At 42.7% G+C, this 23,193-nt stretch overlaps 1 protein-coding gene and 1 non-coding gene across 2 annotated transcripts in view; one reads left to right on the top strand and one right to left on the bottom strand.

The window, feature by feature from the left end:
- Positions 1–3,937: 3,937 nt before the first annotated feature.
- The window catches only part of LOC142185467 (calpain-1 catalytic subunit-like), a 35,030-nt gene continuing 15,774 nt past the window's right edge, over positions 3,938–23,193 (bottom strand). Inside the window, exons 16-17 of the mRNA XM_075260896.1 lie at positions 4,092–4,181; positions 3,938–3,985 (exon numbers count right to left, since the gene is read on the bottom strand). Coding sequence (XP_075116997.1) covers positions 3,938–3,985; positions 4,092–4,181 — 138 coding nt within the window. The remainder of the gene's footprint in view (positions 3,986–4,091; positions 4,182–23,193) is intronic.
- Positions 20,932–21,018, top strand: TRNASTOP-UCA (transfer RNA opal suppressor (anticodon UCA)). The gene has a single exon. It is a non-coding gene; the product is annotated as a tRNA-Sec (tRNA).

Here is a 23,193-nt window from a genome sequence, read left to right as displayed (position 1 = left end):
GTGAGAAAATTCCAACTGTGCCAAAATCAGTGGAGGGAAGGGAGAAGAACTGGACTTGGAGTTGGTGAATGGTCCTCTTTACAGTTCAGACTCTCTTTAATTTGAGGGTAATCACATCCTGATTAGAGGAAACGTTTAGGAATTACAGCTCTGTAAGATGTTGCTGACTGTTTTTTAAGGGACCAAAAGTAATTGGACAGTTGTCTTAAAAGCTATTTAATGAGCTCCATGAGCTATTCCCTCCTTAATCCGTCATCAGTAAGCAGGTAAAGTGGTCTGCACATGATTCCAGAGGTGACCTTTGCACTTGGAAGTTGTTGCTGTGAACCCACAACATGAGGTCAAAGGAGCTCTCAATGGAAGTGACAGACAAAAGAAGAAATAAGACAGATGGTGGAAATGTTAGGAGGGGCCAAATCAACAATTTGGTGCATTTTGGTCAAAAATTTTCTGCAACGGTCGGGTCAATCACTGGGTGTCAACCCAATCTTTTTTAAGACAAAACTTAAAGGGATCCTATCAGTTACACACAATTTTTTGTTGGTACCACGTCGGAATAGCCTTAAAAAAAGGCTATTCTTCTCCTACCTTTCGTCGTCTTCTCTGCGCCGCTGTTCGCCTACAATCCCGTTTTTTCTCGGTATGTAAATTAGCTCTCTCGCAGCACTGGGGGCGGCCCCAGCGCTCAGACAGCACTGAGGGCATCCCCAATGCTGCGAGAGAACTCTCCAGCGCCCCCTCCTCTTCTTCAGCAACGTCATCTTCAGCCTCTTCTTCCGGCGGTGGCTTGTAACTTCTAAGGCCTCGGGTCTTGGGCAGAGCAGACTGCACATGCCCACAGGCCACGAGGAAATGGTATACTGTGCAAGTGGCCATTTTCTTAAATAGTGTATTATTATTATTGTTTATTTATATAGCACCATTAATTCCATGGTGCTGTACATTATTATATTAATTCCATGGTGCTTTACATTTGGGGGTTACATACAATACACAAAATATACAGGCTGATATGATACTAACAATGACCGACTGGCACAGTGGGGTAGAGGGCCCTGCCCGCGAGGGCTTACAATCTATGAGGGAAGGGGGGAGAGACAGAAGGAGAGGGGAGAGGCTGTACAGATGTGGTGACAGTAGTGTTATTGGAGGTTGTCGGCCTTCCTGAATAGGGGAGTCTTCAGGGCCTTCTTGAAGCCTCTGATTGTGGGGGTCAGTCTTATGTGTCTTGGTAAGGAGTTCCAGAGTATGGGGGATGCACGGGAGAAATCTTGGAGACGGTTGTGTGAGGAGTGGATGAGAGCAGAGCGGAGTAGGAGGTCATTGGAGGATCTGAGGTTACGTGTGGGCAGGTAGCGGGAGTTTAGGTTGGAGATATATGGAGGGGACAGGTTGTGGATGGCTTTGTATGTTAACGTTAGTAGCTTGAACTCAATTCGCTGGGCAATGGGTAGCCAGTGGAGGGACTGGCAGAGGGGGAGCAGCAGATGAAGATCGGGGGGAGAGGTGAAGGGTGTTGCAGTAATCTAGGAGGGAGATTATGAGGGCCTGGACGAGTGTCTTAGTAGTTTCAGGGGTGAGGAGGGAGCGGATTCGGTGGATGTTCTTGAGTTGGAGGCGGCAGGAAGTGTTGAGGGTTTGAACGTGTGACTTGAAGGATAGGTCGGAGTCCAGTGTTACTCCACGGCATCAGGCCTGTGGGACAGGGGTAAGTAAGTATCATAACATGTGGAGGCCATTACTGGGGCATTATACTGTATATGGTGGCACCAATAGTGTATTATAACATGTGGAGGCCACTAATGGAGTATTGTATTGTATATGGTGGCACTAATAGTTTATTATAACATGTGGAGGACACTAATGGAGTATTATACTGTATATGGTGGCACTAATAGTTTATTATAACATGTGGAGGCCACTAATGGAGTATTATACTGTATATGGTGGCACTAATAGTTTATTATAACATGTGGAGGCCACTAATGGAGTATTATACTGTATATGGTGGCACTAATAGTTTACTATAACATGTGGAGGACATTACTGGGGCATTATGGTGTATAAGGAAGCCATTAATGGGGCATTATATTGTATGTGGGGGCACTAATATCCCCACCCAGTATAATGCAGTGTTAGTGCCTCCCTACACACAGTATAAAGCTCTTTATTGCCCCCTCACTATTCAGTGACATTGACCTCTCTACTTCACTTGACCACCCATCCTATTAATATTATAAATGTGAAAGTTTGTGGGTTTGTGAGTTTGGATGTTCGGATGTTTGTTCCTCAATCACGCAAAACCCGCTCGACCGATTTGGCTGAAATTTTCCACAAACATAGTTAATACACCCGAATGCGCAATAGGCTACTTTTCGTCACAATAGCGCACATACGTTTGTGCCAGGAACCCCACAAAACCCAAACTCACACCACCATCTCTGCAATCTCACACACTTTGGACCATAGCAAGCCACAAAATTCATATTGCCCTCTACAGCCTCGCCCCTAACCCCACACAATCACATATACATATACTTTACCACTTTGCCCCTCACCTTAACGATACTCCAGGAGGCGCTCTATTATGCTCCGGAGCAGCCATGTTTGCCGACCCCCACCGCTTTGACAATCCGCGACACCGTCCACCCATGTCAATACCCCTAGGCGGTCTAATAAATGCAAAAAAAAAAAAGTTTAAAAAACAGTAAAAAAAAAATAAAAACAAATAAAAAGGATTAAAAATTCAAATCACCCTCCCTTTCCCTAGAACACATATAAAAGTAGTTAAAAACTGTGAAACACATACATGTTAGGTATCCCCGCGTCCGAAATCGCCCGCTCTGCAAAGCTATACAAATATTTTTCCTGTTCGGTAAACGCCGTAGCGGGAAAAAATGGTCAAAAGTGCCAAACCGCCGCTTTTTCACTGTTTTGATTCTGATAAAAATTTGAATAAAAAGTGATCAAAGCAATAACATTTCCCGAAAATGGTAGAACTACAAAGTACACCCGGTCCCGCAAAAAAAGACGCCTTATGCATCCCCGTACATAGACGTATAAAAAAGTTACGGCTGTCGGAATATGGCGACTTTTCAAAAAATAATTTTTTAACATAGTTTTGGATTTTTTAAAGGGGTCAAAATGTAAATAAAACCGTATAAATTTAGTATCCCCGGAATCATAACGAAACACAGAATACAGGGGACATGTCAATTTGGTTGCACAGTGAACGCCGTAAAACCAAAGCCCGTAAGAAAGTCGCAGAAATGCATTTTTTCTTCAAATCCACCCCATTCTGAATTTTTTCCCTGTTTCCCAGTACATTATATAGAATAAATAATGGTGGCATTAGGAAGAAAAATTTGTCCTAGAAAAATTAAGACCTCATATGGCTCTGGGAGCGGAGAAATAAAAAAGTTATGGGGTTTAGAAGGAGGGGAGTCAAAAACGAAAAACGAAAATCAAAAAATGCCATTGGCGGGAAAGGGTTAACTTCAAATACTTCGGTCCCAAAGTCACTATGTAAAGTTTCTCACAACACCGTATATATAGCAGCTCAAATACAAATTAACTTCAACACAAAAGTCGCACGTATTCTCTGAATTATAGCAAAAACAAGATGCAAACTTACATTTCATATCCCATACCTTATACACACTACGAAAACCTTACCCGCACCTGTATATACCCACTTCTACAATCACCGCAGACGAAGTCGCGGGTACCAGCTAGAATTAAATAAATTTAATTAATATTTTTTCCTAATCCCTCTGGTATAAACCTGGGCTACGTTTTATAGTCAGACTTGTTTTATCATCCAAAAATTACAGTAAACACTAACATGTTCAGCTCAGATCTTTATCTGATGTTGATCCCCAATCTCACATCTACACAGTTGTTCGAAACTTTGTGAATCCTTCAGAATTTTTTTTACTTACTGCATAAATTTGACCTCAAACTCCATCAGATTATCACAGAAATCCTGAAAGTAGATAAAGAGAAGCAAATCAAATATATGAGTCAAAAATATCAGACCTGGTAACCCCTTGCTGTTGGTATCGGGTGTGTAACGTGGGAAAGGTCTTTACCTGTTCAGAGGTTACCTTGCGTTTCTTTGTGACCTCGCAGACTATTACACGCCTCGCTCTGGGCATGTTCCTTGTTCTGGTCGACCACTCCTGGTGAAGGCAATAATGGTCTTGATATGAGATGATTTTATAACCTTTTTGCACCCTGATGATCTCTGACAACTCTTCTTCTGAGGTCCTCAGATATTTCCTTTGTTTGTGCCATGATACATTTCCATAAACATATGTTTGACATAAGGTTTGACTTTCATATGACACAGGTCGCCTTCTCACCTTGTGAAGGTCTAATTTCACCTTCACATTTTAGACTAATCCTAAAGGTTCACATACTTTTACCACTCCCTAATATGCAATATTGCTTCATTTTCTATAAATAAATGACCAAGTCTAATATTTTTTGGACTCATTCCTTTCATTTGGTTCTCTCTTCTAGGACAAAATATGATCTACTTTTTAGGTCAAATTAATACAGAAATACATAAAATTCTGAGGGGTTCACAAACTTTCAAGCACCTGTGTAGCTAGCTCATAGTTATCAATTTAAAAAAAGCTTTATTGTCAACATTAAGTACACATTATCATTGCCAAAGAAAGTGGGAAAAAGGGTTGAGACACAGGGACAAAAGAGACTGGCTGTAGAAGTCCATGGCATATGGCGCCTCTTGGTCTACGGCTTTCCCTGACACATTGTGCCGTTATGCCAACTGCATTCTCATTTTTCCTAGCAGGATGGATAGTTTTTCTTCTTACTTTATGAAGTCGATGACCGGGAAGAGATTAGAGATTTTCCTGAAGTGAGTGTATCTTGCAGCTGAGAAGCAAGGAGTAGGCCTAGTCCTCTGCAGCCTCCTGGTTGGCGTTTCGGCACAGTTTGTTCTCCCCGGGCTTGTACTGTAGGTGTCTGTGCTCTTCTGATTAGGGTTGAGACGATCTTGAGATTTCAGGATCGATTTTAAAATCCGATTTCCGATCATTTTCCAGCCAATCCCAATCATGAAATTTACTCGATCGCCAATCGGGATCCGATCTTTCCCGATTGCTCAACACTAGTCAATGCTTCTCTATGGGGAAAGTTACTTTTAGGGTTTAACTGATCTTGAGATTTCAAAATCCGATCATTTTCCAGCTGATCCCGATCGTCAAATTTGCTTGATCGACAATCGGGATCTGATCTTTCCCGATCGATCAACCCTAGTCCTGATTCAATGACTAGACTGGACTAGCTCAGGATCTGGCGCACCTTGGACGTCTAGTATGTAGATGGCCCAGAATGATGCCACCCTCTTCTGGACTACTCTGTGTAGTAGGTCTCTGCTTACTAGGTCCTATGTGAGATGTGGCAATGGACTATGAGAAGGTTTGAAATGGTTCAGTCAACTTCTGAAGAAGGTCCTGCTTGTCTTTCAGCATCTCTTTGGCTTGCTTAGCTCCTCGGTCAGTTGTGACCTTCAGGACTTTTTTATGTTTTTGTCGATGTAGCTAATTGAGGACTTGTTTTGTTGCAAGTAGCTGATTAGTTGTATTTTTCAATGACATCATTTTGGGATCCCTATAAAATTCCAACATTGTATTTATTTTCTTAACTTTATGGGGGAGAAAACAAACAATTCTGTAATTTTTATAGTTAAAATTTTGCACAATTCACAATTCGGTCATTCAGTATGAATAACGCAATTTCTAATATATATAGTTTAAAAAAAATAATTTTTCCCTAATTTTATGCAAGGAATACATTGATATAATGAAAAAAAATCTATTGTTTCTGGATCGCTCCTTCTAAAAGGGATTATCCAGTTTCTAAAATTGACGCCTTGGATAGGCCATCAATCTTAGATCTGCAGGGTCCTGACACCCCAACCCCCCCCCAGGTCATTAATACCGAGGCAGTATGTAGTGACGAATGTGGGTACTGCAGCGCTGTCCCATTGAAAGTACCTACATTCACTGCTTCAGTTTGTACGGCAAGTGAGTAGCATGGCGCGCGGTATTGTTTACATACAACTGCACTCAATACCAGTGATCTGTGGGGGATTCGGCTGTCGGACCCTTGCTGATCTAATATTGAGGCCTATGGATGGACTGAAGGAGCTGTTACAAGGTCTTTTTTTTTTTTGCAAGATGAGCTGCGCTTTTCATGGATACTGTTCTGGGAACTTATGATTGATCACTTTTAGGACTAGCTTACATGAAGTTATTTGGTCCGGATTTTGATGCGGAATCCGCGTCAAAATCGAGGTAAAAAAAACGCCTCCCAAGGAATTCAATGGGAGCCAGCCGCGGAAAAAAAAATCAACCTGCCCTACCGACGCAGATTCTGCCGCGGTATCCGCGTCAAGACAATCCCTCCAGACTAGGCCCATTCATTTGGGCCTAGTCCGGAGCGGAAAGCCGCGACTGTCGGAAGCCGTGGCAGTCGCGCTTAGCCGCGGCAGGCACATTTTGGTCCGGACTTTGGCCCTTAGTATTTTTTGGAAGCATTCTATAGATAACATAAATAAGGTTTTAGTGTTATATTACAAGACATTACAGATGCAGTGATACTGAATATTGTATTGTAAATGTATTTTTTTTGTTTTCTTCATATAGATATATTTTTTTCCCAGTAGCAGAGATGTAACATGACGTTACTGTGCCCCATTGCAAAATCTGTTCCAGGTCCCAACTATATAATGTATAGTACCAGGGATCTTATATTGGAAAGTGGCAACTTATGAGCTCCAAAGGCTATCGGGCCTAGGTGCCACTGCATCCTCTGCACCATCTGAAATTATGCCCTTGCCCACTTGATCTTCTGATGACTGGAAAATGCATTGCAATACTTATGTGAATACTGACTGGCAGGAGATTTGGACCTGCTGTAGGTATTGCTGAATAGCGTTAATGGTGTAAGAATTATTATTCTCTATTATTATTATTATTATTATTATTATTATTATCTGACCCCAAAAAGACATTTTCAGTGTGAATGTAATGATGATATATAAGTGATGACAATATTAGAGTCAAAGGAGAAGTTTATTGGGCAAGATGTACAATTGAGCGCAGGCTCTAGGACCCTGTTGGTGCCTCTAGCCTGGATACAAGATGAGATACAGTGAGGCACACAGGTCTTGTATGATATCAGGTGGTCAATTTGCCCACAAATATTGTAGCTGGGCCTAGATCTTGCACATTTGTAGATTTCTAAAGCTGGCGTCCCAGTTCGTCCTATAAATGCTCAATTGGCGATAAATCTTTCCACTGAGCATACTGGAAATCCTTGCTGGGTGGGAGAGCATTATCCTGCTGAAATATGGCAGTTCAAGTCCTGTCATGAGAGATAAGACGTGTTCATGGGATGTCCTGTACATATCACTCAGCTGTTAGTCTCTCTCATGTCACTACTAGGGGTATTACATGCTATGGCTCCCACATCACCTCAGCAGTTGGGTCAGTGATTTGGTGTACATGTGGTCAGTGATGCAGTGGTTTGGTGAACATGTAGTTAGTAGTGCAGTGGTTTTGTGTACATGTGGTCAGTGGTGTGCTGATTTGGTGTGTTCAGTGGTGTGGTGTACATGTGGTCAGTGATGTGACAGTTTGTTGTACATGTAGTCAGTGATGTGACAGTTTGTTGTGCATGTGGTCAGTGATGTGACAGTTTGTTGTACATGTAGTCAGTGATGTGACAGTTTGTTGTGCATGTGGTCAGTGATGTGACAGTTTGTTGTACATGTGGTCAGTGATGTGACAGTGTGTTGTACATGTAGTCAGTGATGTAACAGTTTGTTGTACATGTGGTCAGTGATGTGACAGTTTGTTGTACATGTGGTCAGTGATGTGACAGTTTGCTGTACATGTGGTCAGTGATGTGACAGTTTGCTGTACATGTAGTCAGTGATGTGACAGTTTGTTGTACATGTGGTCAGTGATGTGACAGTGTGTTGTACATGTAGTCAGTGATGTGACAGTTTGCTGTACATGTGGTCAGTGATGTGACAGTTTGTTGTGCATGTGGTCAGTGATGTAACAGTTTGCTGTACATGTGGTCAGTGATGTGACAGTTTGTTGTACATGTAGTCAGTGATGTGACAGTTTGCTGTACATGTGATCAGTGATGTGACAGTTTGTTGTGCATGTGGTCAGTGATGTGACAGTGTGTTGTACATGTAGTCAGTGATGTGACAGTTTGTTGTACATGTAGTCAGTGATGTGACAGTTTGCTGTACATGTAGTCAGTGATGTGACAGTTTGTTGTACATGTAGTCAGTGATGTGACAGTTTGCTGTACATGTGATCAGTGATGTGACAGTTTGTTGTGCATGTGGTCAGTGATGTGACAGTTTGCTGTGCATGTGGTCAGTGATGTGACAGTGTGTTGTACATGTAGTCAGTGATGTGACAGTTTGTTGTACATGTAGTCAGTGATGTGACAGTTTGCTGTGCATGTGGTCAGTGATGTGACAGTTTGCTGTGCATGTGGTCAGTGATGTGACAGTTTGTTGTACATGTAGTCAGTGATGTGACAGTTTGCTGTGCATGTAGTCAGTGATGTGACAGTTTGTTGTACATGTAGTCAGTGATGTGACAGTTTGTTGTGCATGTGGTCAGTGATGTGACAGTGTGTTGTACATGTAGTCAGTGATGTGACAGTTTGCTGTACATGTAGTCAGTGATGTGACAGTTTGTTGTGCATGTGGTCAGTGATGTGACAGTGTGTTGTACATGTAGTCAGTGATGTGACAGTTTGTTGTGCATGTGGTCAGTGATGTGACAGTTTGCTGTGCATGTGGTCAGTGATGTGACAGTTTGTTGTACATGTAGTCAGTGATGTGACAGTTTGCTGTGCATGTAGTCAGTGATGTGACAGTTTGTTGTACATGTAGTCAGTGATGTGACAGTTTGCTGTGCATGAGTCAGTGATGTGACAGTTTGTTGTGCATGTAGTCAGTGATGTGACAGTTTGTTGTACATGTAGTCAGTGATGTGACAGTTTGTTGTACATGTAGTCAGTGATGTGACAGTTTGCTGTACATGTAGTCAGTGATGTGACAGTTTGTTGTGCATGTGGTCAGTGATGTGACAGTGTGTTGTACATGTAGTCAGTGATGTGACAGTTTGTTGTGCATGTGGTCAGTGATGTGACAGTTTGCTGTGCATGTGGTCAGTGATGTGACAGTTTGCTGTGCATGTGGTCAGTGATGTGACAGTTTGTTATACATGTAGTCAGTGATGTGACAGTTTGCTGTGCATGTAGTCAGTGATGTGACAGTTTGCTGTACATGTAGTCAGTGATGTGACAGTTTGTTGTGCATGTGGTCAGTGATGTGACAGTGTGTTGTACATGTAGTCAGTGATGTGACAGTTTGTTGTACATGTGGTCAGTGATGTGACAGTGTGTTGTACATGTGGTCAGTGATGTGACAGTTTGTTGTGCATGTGGTCAGTGATGTGACAGTGTGTTGTACATGTAGTCAGTGATGTGACAGTTTGTTGTACATGTGGTCAGTGATGTGACAGTGTGTTGTACATGTAGTCAGTGATGTGACAGTTTGCTGTACATGTGGTCAGTGATGTGACAGTGTGTTGTACATGTGGTCAGTGATGTGACAGTTTGTTGTGCATGTGGTCAGTGATGTGACAGTTTGTTGTACGTGTGGTCAGTGATGAGACAGTTTGCTGTACATGTGGTCAGTGATGTGACAGTTTGTTGTGCATGTGGTCAGTGATGTGACAGTTTGCTGTGCATGTGGTCAGTGATGTGACAGTGTATTGTACATGTAGTCAGTGATGTGACAGTTTGCTGTACATGTGGTCAGTGATGTGACAGTTTGTTGTGCATGTGGTCAGTGATGTGACAGTTTGTTGTGCATGTGGTCAGTGATGTGACAGTTTGCTGTACATGTAGTCAGTGATGTGACAGTTTGTTGTACATGTGGTCAGTGATGTGACAGTTTGTTGTGCATGTGGTCAGTGATGTGACAGTTTGTTGTGCATGTGGTCAGTGATGTGACAGTGTGTTGTACATGTAGTCAGTGATGTGACAGTTTGTTGTGCATGTAGTCAGTGATGTGACAGTTTGTTGTACATGTAGTCAGTGATGTGACAGTTTGCTGTACATGTAGTCAGTGATGTGACAGTTTGTTGTGCATGTAGTCAGTGATGTGACAGTTTGTTGTACATGTAGTCAGTGATGTGACAGTTTGTTGTACATGTAGTCAGTGATGTGACAGTATGTTGTACATGTAGTCAGTGATGTGACAGTTTGTTGTACATGTAGTCAGTGATGTGACAGTTTGCTGTACATGTAGTCAGTGATGTGACAGTATGTTGTACATGTAGTCAGTGATGTGACAGTTTGTTGTGCATGTGGTCAGTGATGTGACAGTTTGTTGTGCATGTGGTCAGTGATGTGACAGTTTGCTGTGCATGTGGTCAGTGATGTGACAGTTTGTTGTACATGTAGTCAGTGATGTGACAGTTTGTTGTACATGTGGTCAGTGATGTGACAGTGTGTTGTACATGTAGTCAGTGATGTGACAGTTTGTTGTACATGTAGTCAGTGATGTGACAGTTTGTTGTGCATGTGGTCAGTGATGTGACAGTTTGTTGTGCATGTGGTCAGTGATGTGACAGTTTGCTGTACATGTAGTCAGTGATGTGACAGTTTGTTGTACATGTAGTCAGTGATGTGACAGTTTGCTGTACATGTAGTCAGTGATGTGACAGTTTGTTGTACATGTAGTCAGTGATGTGACAGTGTGTTGTACATGTGGTCAGTGATGTGACAGTTTGTTGTACATGTGGTCAGTGATGTGACAGTTTGATGTACATGTGGTCAGTTATGTGACAGTTTGCTGTACATGTAGTCAGTTATGTGACAGTTTGCTGTACATGTAGTCAGTGATGTGACAGTTTGTTGTACATGTAGTCAGTGATGTGACAGTTTGCTGTGCATGTTGTCAGTGATGTGACAGTATGTTGTACATGTGGTCAGTGATGTGACAGTTTGCTGTACATGTAGTCAGTGATGTCACAGTTTGTTGTGCATGTAGTCAGTGATGTGACAGTTTGTTGTACATGTAGTCAGTGATGTGACAGTTTGTTGTACATGTAGTCAGTGATGTGACAGTATGTTGTACATGTAGTCAGTGATGTGACAGTTTGTTGTACATGTAGTCAGTGATGTGACAGTTTGCTGTACATGTAGTCAGTGATGTGACAGTATGTTGTACATGTAGTCAGTGATGTGACAGTTTGTTGTGCATGTGGTCAGTGATGTGACAGTTTGTTGTGCATGTGGTCAGTGATGTGACAGTTTGCTGTGCATGTGGTCAGTGATGTGACAGTTTGTTGTACATGTAGTCAGTGATGTGACAGTTTGTTGTACATGTGGTCAGTGATGTGACAGTGCGTTGTACATGTAGTCAGTGATGTGACAGTTTGTTGTACATGTAGTCAGTGATGTGACAGTTTGTTGTGCATGTGGTCAGTGATGTGACAGTTTGTTGTGCATGTGGTCAGTGATGTGACAGTTTGTTGTGCATGTGGTCAGTGATGTGACAGTTTGCTGTACATGTGGTCAGTGATGTGACAGTTTGCTGTACATGTAGTCAGTGATGTGACAGTTTGTTGTACATGTAGTCAGTGATGTGACAGTTTGCTGTACATGTAGTCAGTGATGTGACAGTTTGTTGTACATGTAGTCAGTGATGTGACAGTGTGTTGTACATGTGGTCAGTGATGTGACAGTTTGTTGTACATGTGGTCAGTGATGTGACAGTTTGATGTACATGTGGTCAGTTATGTGACAGTTTGCTGTACATGTAGTCAGTTATGTGACAGTTTGCTGTACATGTAGTCAGTGATGTGACAGTTTGTTGTACATGTAGTCAGTGATGTGACAGTTTGCTGTGCATGTTGTCAGTGATGTGACAGTATGTTGTACATGTGGTCAGTGATGTGACAGTTTGCTGTACATGTAGTCAGTGATGTCACAGTTTGTTGTGCATGTAGTCAGTGATGTCACAGTTTGTTGTACATGTGGTCAGTGATGTGACAGTTTGCTGTACATGTAGTCAGTGATGTGACAGTTTGTTGTGCATGTAGTCAGTTATGTGACAGTTTGGTGTACATGTGGTCAGTGATGTGACAGTGTGTTGTACATGTAGTCAGTTATGTGACAGTTTGGTGTACATGTGGTCAGTGATGTGACAGTGTGTTGTACATGTAGTCAGTGATGTGACAGTTTGTTGTGCATGTAGTCAGTGGTGTTTTGGTTTGTTGTACATGTGATCAGTGGTTTGGTGTTTATGTAATTGGTGGTTTGGCACTGGTACCCGCACAGGACACTGGTGGCTGAGGAGCCTCTTATAACAGTTTCCCCAGGGTGATGTGACATATATCACTCTGTAGTTGGCTATGCCTAAACCTCTTATTTGGGAACTATGAGGCCTTGGTTTAATGTCTGAGGGAGATCGCTGACACTCATTATCTGTCCATCCCTCTAGTACATATGTATCTACCTCTATGTATCCGGCATCTGTCATATATTATACATGTACCACATATCTTTATCTAATATATATCTATTTGTATGTATCCTATATCTATCTCTCATATATATATATATATATATATATATATATATATATATAACTACTGCATATTTTTATCTTGTATACATCTACCTCTATGTATCTCACAGCCATCCGTCATATATGTATCTATGTACAGCATAGCTTGTCTATCTCTATATATCCCCTATGTATCGGTCACATCTGTATCTACCTACTACGTATCTGATTTCCTATCTATATATTCATCTCTCCTGTGTGGTCGTGTTGTTACTCTTGTTCCCACGTGTTCCCAGGCCTCAGGTAAACACTCCTCCTGTTGCTGTAGGAACAACGTTCAAACCGACGTCAAGACGTTCCGCTTGTCTTTATTTATGTCTCCTGGCAACAGAGGCCGGGCCAGACTGAGGAGGAGGAGTTGAAGACTAGAGGTGTGGCTTTCTTAAAGGAACGGTGTTCTTGGAGACTCTGTGATCGATAACCCACGAGACGATTCCGCGCCACACTATTTACTATGTCATGGACTATGATACAATAACTAGGATGTCTTCAATCTGTTATTAAAGGTTAATAAAACTCGATTGATAAGTTAAAGGGGTTATCTGGGAGTTGAATACTGATATACTGAGAACAGGTCATCAATATCTGATGGGTGGGGTACAACACCCAGGACCCCCACATATAAGCTCCTCCAGGAGGCAGTGCCGCTTAGGTGGGTCATTCAACATGTGGCCTGCAAACAGCTCAGCCCCAATTAAGTGAATACCAACCAAGGGCAGTATACGGTGTACGTCACTGATTCATCCCATGTATCTATACTATTACTCCATCCTATGAGTCATAGTATTACTCCTCCTTGAGACATTGAACCAATCAGCAGCTGAGGAGGGATACTTAAAGGGGTATTCCAATCTCAAGCATCCTATCTAATTTATGTACAGTATCTCACAATATTGAGTACACCGCTCAAATTTTTTTTTTATTCCTATCAGTATGTCTTTGTAGAAGGGGAGGAAATCCACACAAACACAGGATGAACATACAAACTCCTCGCAGATGTTGTTCCTGGCTGAATTCGATCCCAGGACCCCAGCGCTGCAAGGCTGCAATGCTAACCACTGATCCACCGTGTTGCCCCACCGCTCAAATTTTTGTAATTATTTCATTATATATTTTTATGTGACAACACTGAAGATCTGACACTTTGATACAATGCCAAGTAGTCAGTATACTTGTATAAGAGTGTAAAATCACTCAACACACAGCCAATAATGTCTAAACCCCTGGCAACAAAAATGAGTACACCCCTAAGTGAAAATGGACACACAGTGCCCAATTAGTCACTTCCCTCTTCAATGTCATATGACTTGTTAGTGTTACAAAATCTCAGGTATGAATAGGGAGCAGATGTCTTAAATTTGGTATCCTGCATGTCCGACTCTGTCGACGTGGGGACCAGAAGACGCTCACGGGCGGACACTTTGTAAACCCATTCAAGTGAATGGTTTTGAAAACTGACTGTCGGTTTCCGTCTCCTGTCCAGTTTCTCGGGCAGAAGACGGAAACCTGCAAAGCGGAGACCGGGCGCTGGTGTGAACCCGCCCTCACTGGAAATTCAACACGGCAAAGAACTCTGAGGAGTATAAAAACAAGTGAGAATTGCCTACAGTCAAGCATGGCGTTGGGAGTGTCGTGGTTTGGCACTGCTTGAGTGCTGACGGCTGTAGGAAGCTACAGTTCATTGAGAGAACCATGAATGCCAGCCAATATGTACAGTGACATACTGGAGCAGGGCATGATGAAGAAGATTCCAGTGGCAACCTATGACCCTCTAACGAGTGAAGGCGGTGCTGGAAGATAATGGTGGCCGCACAAAATATTGACACTCGGGCCACAATTTGTCCATTTTCACTTAGGAGTGCACTCACTTTTGTTGCCAGGGGTTTAGACATTAATGGCTGTGTGTTGAGTGATTTTGATGGCACACTGTTATACTGTAAGCTGTACACTGACTACTGTACATTGTATCAAAGTGTCAGATCTTCACTGTCGTCCCATGAAAATATAGAATGAAATAATTACAAAAATGTGAGGGGTGTACTTACTTTTGAGAGAAACTGTAAGTTCACGAGTATTCCTAAATACATTTATCAATGCTGATATTGTAGATAAATTATAGATTATTACTCCCATTGGTTACACAGCAGTTCCTTGGTGCCCAGCGTATATCTGATAAGACAGGACTGAGTCACTCCGCTGTTATATACAGCTCTGCTCACCATTGGTCAGCTAATTGCCGTTTGCTGTCAAAGGCTCGGACAGTATTAGTTACCTCTCTATGTAAACACAAAGATAACACTGAGTCTATTCTCTCCTCTGCAGCATGTATTTTTTTTTCCTCTCCAACCCTGTGTAATGTAATATACATTTACTGTAAATATAATTTGATCTGCTTTTTGATTTCTAGTAACTATAATAAATAAGACTGTAGCAGTCAGAACAGTGTGAGAAGTAGATAGCTTGTTCTACTACTCTCTGTTATCTGCCAGTTTCTGAATTTTTAAAGGGATTCTACTAGAGATGAGCGAACACTGTTCGGATAAGCTGATCCAAACAGCACGCTCCCATAGAAATGAATGGAAGCACCTGTGACGCTGACTTTGCCGGCGGCCGGCCGGCGTCACAGGTGCTTCCATTCATTTCTATGGGAGCGTGCTGTTCAGATCGGCTGATCCGAACAGTGTTCGCTCATCTCTAGATTCTACCATTAAAAACCTTTTTTTTCTGGTTGACACGACGGAATAGCCTTAAGAAAGGTTATTTTTCTCCTACCTTTCCTAGATGTCTACTACGCGCCACCGTTCGGTTAAAATCCCGTTTTCCGCTGGTTTGCAAATGAGTTCTCTTGTAGCACTAGGGGCGGGCCTCAGCGCTCAAACAGCACTGGGGGCGTCCCCAATGCTGAGAGAGAACTCTCCAGCGCCGCCTCCATCTTCTTCAGGAATGGGGTCTTTTTCGCGTCTTCTCCAGGGGTTGGCTTCAAACTTCTAGTCCTTGGGACTAGGGCAACGCCAACTGCACATGCCCGCCGGCCACAAGAAAATGGCCGCTTACAATACTGTATAAGCGGTCATTTACTTGTGGCCGGTGGGTAAGCGCAGTTGGCTGCCCGAGGCCTAGATGTTTGAAGCCACCGCCGGACGTGAAAAAGAACCGTTCCTGAAGAAGATGGAGGCCGCGCTGGAGAGTTCTCTCGCAGCATTGGGGACGGCCCCAGTGCTGTCTGAGCACCTAGGCCTGCCCCCCAGTACTGAGAGAGTGCGAGATAACTAATTTGCATACTGTTGGAAAATGGGATTTTAACCGAACGGTGAGGCGGAGAAGACATCTAGGAAAGGTAGAAGAATAACCTTTCTTAAGGCTATTCCGTCGTGTCAACCAGAAAAAAAAGGTTTTTAATGGTAGAATCCCTTTAAGTATAGCATTAGGGGCACTTGCATAACAATTAGTCCACATTACTATTCCAGCCTATGCGTTCATACTACTGCTCCATTCAATGAAGTCACACGATCACTCTATTCTACTAGTTTATGCTAATGCTCCATCAAATGAGTTCATACTACTGCTCTATTCCATGAGTCTATACCAATACTCCATCCTTTAAGACTATACTACAGCTTTCTCTTATGAGTCCATGCTACTGTTCCATCCTACAAGTACATATTACTGCTCAATTCTCCGAGTCCATAATGCTGATTCATCTTCTGAAGAGTACATACTACCGCTACATCCCATGAGAACACATCTGCGCTCAATCCTCTCATGCCTGTATAGGCTTCAATAGTTATACAGTGATTCACCCACAGACTACATGGGACGAGCAATCTATGATTGTGGGTTCAAACACTCCGATATGCTTAACCTCTTCCTGGCATCTACGGTATTAGTACAGAGGATGCTGGGTCTTTAGCGATGGAGGCCGCTCTGAAGCCGAGAGATTTGGGGAACTTTCCTATTAATAAGACAAGTGGGAGCCTCATGAAGACTCAGGCCTGTCACGGCAATGTTGCTATTGAGGCTGGTCTATGAGCAGCCTCAATAGCTGCAAAGTGAACCTTCCATAGACTGTAATAAATTATATAGCAGTTTATGGAGCATGCAATCATCGCAGGTTCAACCTCCCCTAGGAGGGCTAATATAATAGTTTAAAAAAACTCCTTTCCCTAGATATGAAATAATAAACAAACAAAAAAATTATACATTATGACATCAATAACACCCAATAAAAATATTACGGCGAATGCCAGAGCAAGAACCCCCCCCCCCCAGATATAAATTGGGATATAAAGCGATCGCATCAGACATTCCCCGAAACGGTAGAATTAAAAGGTACATCTGGCCTCACAAAAAAGACGCCTTCTAGATCTTCATACATGTACAGCTTCCCAGTAAATCGTACACAATATTATATGGCAACAATACAAAGTACAATTTGTCCTGCAAACATTATAGGGGTTGTCCAGGTAAATTTTTTTTCTTTCTTTAAATCGGCCAGGGATGATGGAAAAAATGTCAAAAAAATCATACTCACCTTTCCCTGTGCTTCAATGCATCCTAACACGGTCCTCTCAGTCTGTTGTTGTCCTTCCGCAGAAGAGATCCAGGACGTCACAGCCGGCGAGGAGTGTCACTTAGAGAAGCCACCGGAGAAGTAGGACCGGACCACTCTGTGAGCACATCGTAGCACCAAGACAGGTGAGTATGATTTTTTCAATTTTTTTCACCTCTCCGGCCTATTTTTAAAAATATTTTTTGCCCGGACAATTTCTTTAAGGTTAAAGCCCCACATTGCGGAAACGCAGCTTTTTTTGTTGCAGATTTTGTTGTGGTCTTTTTGAGCCAAGGCCAGGAGTGGATTGAGCAGAAGGTAGAAGTATAAGAACGTCTACTATATTTTCCATTCCTTTTGTAGCCATTCTTGGCTTTGGCTTAAAAAACCTGCAACAAAAAGAGCTGCATTTCCGCAACGTGGGGCCTTAGGCTACGGGCACACGGAGTAAACGCGCGCTCATGTTTGCATAAGACACGTGACTTTTTTTTACACGTGTAAAAAAAGCGCCAAAAAACGTGCAAAAAATGTGCGTTTTTTACACATGTAAAAAAATTTAATTTTAGTCAATGGGAGTCTGATTTTTACACGTGTATGGTTTACAAGTCTTATGCAAAAATGAGCAAACGTTTACTCCGTGTGCACGGGCCCTAAGTCGTCAATATGGCTCTGTGAATGGAAAATAAAAAAGTTATGGGGAGTCAAAAACAAACAAAATGCATGCGTCAGGAAAGGGTTAACTATATATATATATATATATATATATATATATATATATATATATATATGCTAATCACACCTATCCCTAAATCACATTAAACAAGTCCGGCATCCCAGTGTCCAAAAATACCCAAACTCTTAAAAATATAAAAATATTCACATGCGGCAAACACCATAATGGTAAAACAGATCAAAATAGCCGAAGTGCTGAATAGCCGAATTCTTCCTCAACCCAAAAATGTAATTAATATGTGATCAAAATGTCCATTAAATAATGTAAATATAAACTGTATTGTGTGCTGCAAAAAGGACGCCTCATACAGCGCAAAGTTTTAGATGTCTGTAAAGGTATAAAAAACGTGACAAAAAATATATCAGTTTGGTATTTCTGTGAATGTGCTGATCCAAAGAATAGAAGGAAAGTGTCATAATAACTGCACAGTGAATGTCATAAAAAAGAAACTATAAGTTTCTATTTATCCCATGAAGATGGTTTTTACAAAGATTTCACATCGACGTTTTATTATTCTACACATCAAGTTTGCAAACTGTGTGACGAAAAATATGTAGTCTGATCTCTGGCTCCATCTACGGCTGGGTTCACACCTGCGCTCCTCCGCTCGGGGATTCCGTTTCCGCATTCCACTTTAAAAATGCGGATGGAAAAATTCTGCAAGAAAGACTTTTCTCTTTGCGTTTTTCAGGCGGAAATCCGGCGGGCTCCATTATATATCTATGGAGTTTGCAGGATTCCCAGGGTAAGCGCTTTTTTTAAGTGGATTAGGATTCCAAACAGTGGGTCTCCCAACAGGAACACAAGTGTGAACGAGGGAGTCCCCCAAATACAAGTGTGAACCAAGTGTCACAAGTCCACACTCTTGTTCCATCCCATAAGTCCATATTATTGCTCCATCCCATAAATCCATATTATTGCTCCATCCTATAAGTCCATATTATTGCTCCATCCTATAAGTCCATATTATTGCTCCATCCCATAAATCCATATTATTGCTCCATCCCATAAATCCATATTATTGCTCCATCCCATAAATCCATATTATTGCTCCATCCTATAAGTCCATATTATTGCTCCATCCTATAAGTCCATATTATTGCTCCATCCCATAAATCCATATTATTGCTCCATCCCATAAATCCATATTATTGCTCCATCCCATAAATCCACACTATTGCTCCATCCCATAAATCCACACTATTGCTCCATCCCATAAGTCCATATTATTGCTCCATCCCATAAATCCATATTATTGCTCCATCCCATAAATCCATATTATTGCTCCATCCCATAAATCCACACTATTGCTCCATCCCATAAATCCACACTATTGCTCCATCCCATAAGTCCATATTGTTGCTCCATCCCATAAATCCATATTATTGCTCCATCCTATAAGTCCATATTATTGCTCCATCCCATAAATCCACACTATTGCTCCATCCCATAAATCCATATTATTGCTCCATCCCATAAATCCATATTATTGCTCCATCCTATAAATCCATATTATTGCTCCATCCCATAAATCCACACTATTGCTCCATCCCATAAATCCATATTATTGCTCCATCCCATAAATCCATATTATTGCTCCATCCTATAAGTCCATATTATTGCTCCATCCCATAAATCCACACTATTGCTCCATCCCATAAATCCATATTATTGCTCCATCCCATAAATCCATATTATTGCTCCATTCCATAAATCCACACTATTGCTCCATCCCATAAATCCATATTATTGCTCCATCCCATAAATCCATATTATTGCTCCATCCTATAAATCCATATTATTGCTCCATCCCATAAATCCACACTATTGCTCCATCCCATAAATCCATACTATTGCTCCATCCCATAAATCCATATTATTGCTCCATCCCATAAGTCCATATTATTGCTCCATCCCATAAGTCCATATTATTGCTCCATCCCATAAATCCATACTATTGCTCCATCCCATAAATCCATACTATTGCTCCATCCCATAAATCCATATTATTGCTCCATCCCATAAATCCATATTATTGCCCCATCCCATAAATCCATATTATTGCTCCATCCCATAAATCCATATTATTGCTCCATCCCATAAATCCATATTATTGCTCCATCCCATAAGTCCATATTATTGCCCCATCCCATAAATCCATATTATTGCTCCATCCCATAAATCCATACTATTGCTCCATCCCATAAATCCATATTATTGCTCCATCCCATAAATCCATATTATTGCTCCATCCCATAAATCCATACTATTGCTCCATCCCATAAATCCATATTATTGCCCCATCCTATCTGCCACACTACCATTCCATCCGATTATTACACACTACTATGGGCTACACTGTGCTGCAGGCTGCTGCTATGGGTTACACTGAGCGTCAGGCCACTGCTCCCAGTTCCTGGAGGTTGCCGGCTCCTCTGACGTCACGCACAGATCGCGGTTATTTATAGTGCGGGTCTATTCTCGGCCGCCGTCTCCCTTCTTCTCCCGGGCGCCCCCTCTCTCTCTCTCTCCGTCACCGCCTCTGACGCTTTCTCTCTCTCTCTCTGACTCACAGTCTGACCCTACCGCGCTGCAGAGCGTCTCGCCATTAACCTCCATTATCTCTGCAGAGCATTCCCCCCCTCAGGACAAAACCTGCATACTCCGCCCAGCAGCCGCATCACGGGAGAAGCCCCGCCCATAGGCGTGTCCTCTCCCTTCTGACCAGGGTGCATTGCGCTGATTTGCATATCCCCCCTCGCGCTCTCCTCTCCCGTCTTTGCGGTTCCTGTACGGAGAGCGGGGGGGCGACTGTAATCACGTAGTGTACGGAGCTCCGGGGCTCTCTGGCCGGGACACTGGTGGAGTTACCGGGATGTCTCCCTGAGTTCACCATTCAAGGAGAAGAAGCCCATATATAGCGGAGAGGCAGCCGTATTGTCCGCCCGGATGATCCTCAGTGGTCTGGGGTGCAGGCTTCAAACCTGTAGCTGTCTAGGGACAGAGTGGTTCAATTCCACCCTCCGGGCGCAGAGGGCGCTGTCTGCCTATGAGTAGTTATGTGTTTTATGTACAGTTCATATTAGTGCGGTTTATTATGCCATTAAGCACATGCTATTAAGCTCCAAAATGATCAGTAATGGAGGAAGTGTGTGAAGGAGAGTCACAGCCACACACCCTGCTCACTGACAGTCTCCAGCACCAACCATTAGCGATGAGGTGTAAGCTGAGGCTACACTGTGACCCTGTGGCACAAAGATCACCCTTGTCATCACTCATGAAGTCTCATTGTAACCTGAGGTTGTCATGTACACGATTTGTAGTTGCAAAAAATTCATACATCACATCGCATGTATGTATGATGTAAGGATGTATGTAGGATGTAACTCAGGATCAGTTCAGGATAAGTAATGTAATGTATGTACACAGTGACTGCACCAGCAGAATAGTGAGAGCAGCTCTGGAGTATAATACAGGATGTAACTCAGGATCAGTTCAGGATAAGTAATGTAATGTATGTACACAGTGACTGCACCAGCAGAATAGTGAGCGCAGCTCTGGAGTATAATACAGGATATAACTCAGGATCAGTACAGGATAAGTAATGTAATGTATGTACACAGTGACTGTACCAGCAGAATAGTGAGCGCAGCTCTGGAGTATAATACAGGATGTAACTCAGGATCAGTACAGGATAAGTAATGTAATGTATGTACACAGTGACTGCACCAGCAGAATAGTGAGCGCAGCTCTGGAGTATAATACAGGATGTAACTCAGGATCAGTACAGGATAAGTAATGTAATGTATGTACACAGTGACTGTACCAGCAGAATAGTGAGCGCAGCTCTGGAGTATAATACAAGATAAGTAATGTAATGTAATGTATGTACACAGTGACTGCACCAGCAGAATAGTGAGTGCAGCTCTGGAGTATAATACAAGATAAGTAATGTACCGTGTTTCCCCGAAAGTATGACACCCCCTGAAAGTAAGGCATGCGGGGGTTTCTGTTGAATTGCCTAATATAAGGCTTCCCCCGAAAAAAAGGCATGCCCGGCAGTGGTGTGCGGGGTTTCGGGGGGGGGGGGGCTTAGCGGAGGTTTCATGGGCGGGGCTTAGCGAGCTCCACTTAACTGACACAGCGGCCGTGCTCTGTGCTCCGTGTGCACAGCAAAGCCGGCTGCTGCCTCTGCTGTTGTAGGATGAGCTCTCCCAGCTCATCCCAGAGGCAGAGGCAGCAGCTGCCATACAGAAGAGGCAGCAGCCGGCTTTCCTGTGCACACGGAGCACAGAGCACGGCTGCTGTGTCAGTGAAGTGGAGCTTACAAAGCTCCTCTAAGCCCCGCCCCTGAAGCCTCGCTAAGCCCCGCCCCCCGAAGCCTAGCTAAGCCCCGCTCACCACTTCCAGGACGAACAGCAGCACCAGCACTGCTAGGAAGAAGGGAAAGGTAAGTATGATAACTCCCCCGCTCCCCTACACTACACTACCTACAACCGGCAGTCATGCTGACGCTCCACTAAGGAAATGCCAGCATGACTGTCGGTTGTGATAAGGCACCCCCGAAAATAAGACAGGTCCTATATTTAGAGTGACAATTTAATATAAGACACTGTCTTATTTTCGGGGAAACACGGTAATGTATGTACACAGTGACTGCACCAGCAGAATAGTGAGCACAGCTCTGGAGTATAATACAGGATAAGTAATGTAATGTATGTACACAGTGACTGCACCAGTAGAATAGTGAGCGCAGCTCTGGAGTATAATACAGGATGTAACTCAGGATCAGTACAGGATAAGTAATGTAATGTATGTACACAGTGACTGCACCAGCAGAATAGTGAGCGCAGCTCTGGAGTATAATACAGGATGTAACTCAGGATCAGTAATGTAATATATGTACACAGTGACTGCACCAGCAGAATAATGAGTGCAGCTCTGGAGTATAATACAGGATGTAACTCAGGATCAGTACTGGATAAGTAATGTATGTACACAGTGACTGCACCAGCAGAATAGTGAGCGCAGCTCTGGGGTATAATACAGGATGTAACTCAGGATCAGTACAGGATAAGTAATGTAATGTACACTCACCGGCCACTTTATTAGGTACACCATGCTAGTAACGGGTTGGACCCCCTTTTGCCTTCAGAACTGCCTCAATTCTTCGTGGCATAGATTCAACAAGGTGCTGGAAGCATT

Source organism: Leptodactylus fuscus, chromosome 11 (assembly GCF_031893055.1).
Source record: "Leptodactylus fuscus isolate aLepFus1 chromosome 11, aLepFus1.hap2, whole genome shotgun sequence".
Lineage (NCBI taxonomy): Eukaryota > Metazoa > Chordata > Amphibia > Anura > Leptodactylidae > Leptodactylus > Leptodactylus fuscus.
The sequence above is the reverse complement of the archived record's forward strand: the minus strand, read 5'-3'. Positions and strand labels throughout refer to the sequence as shown.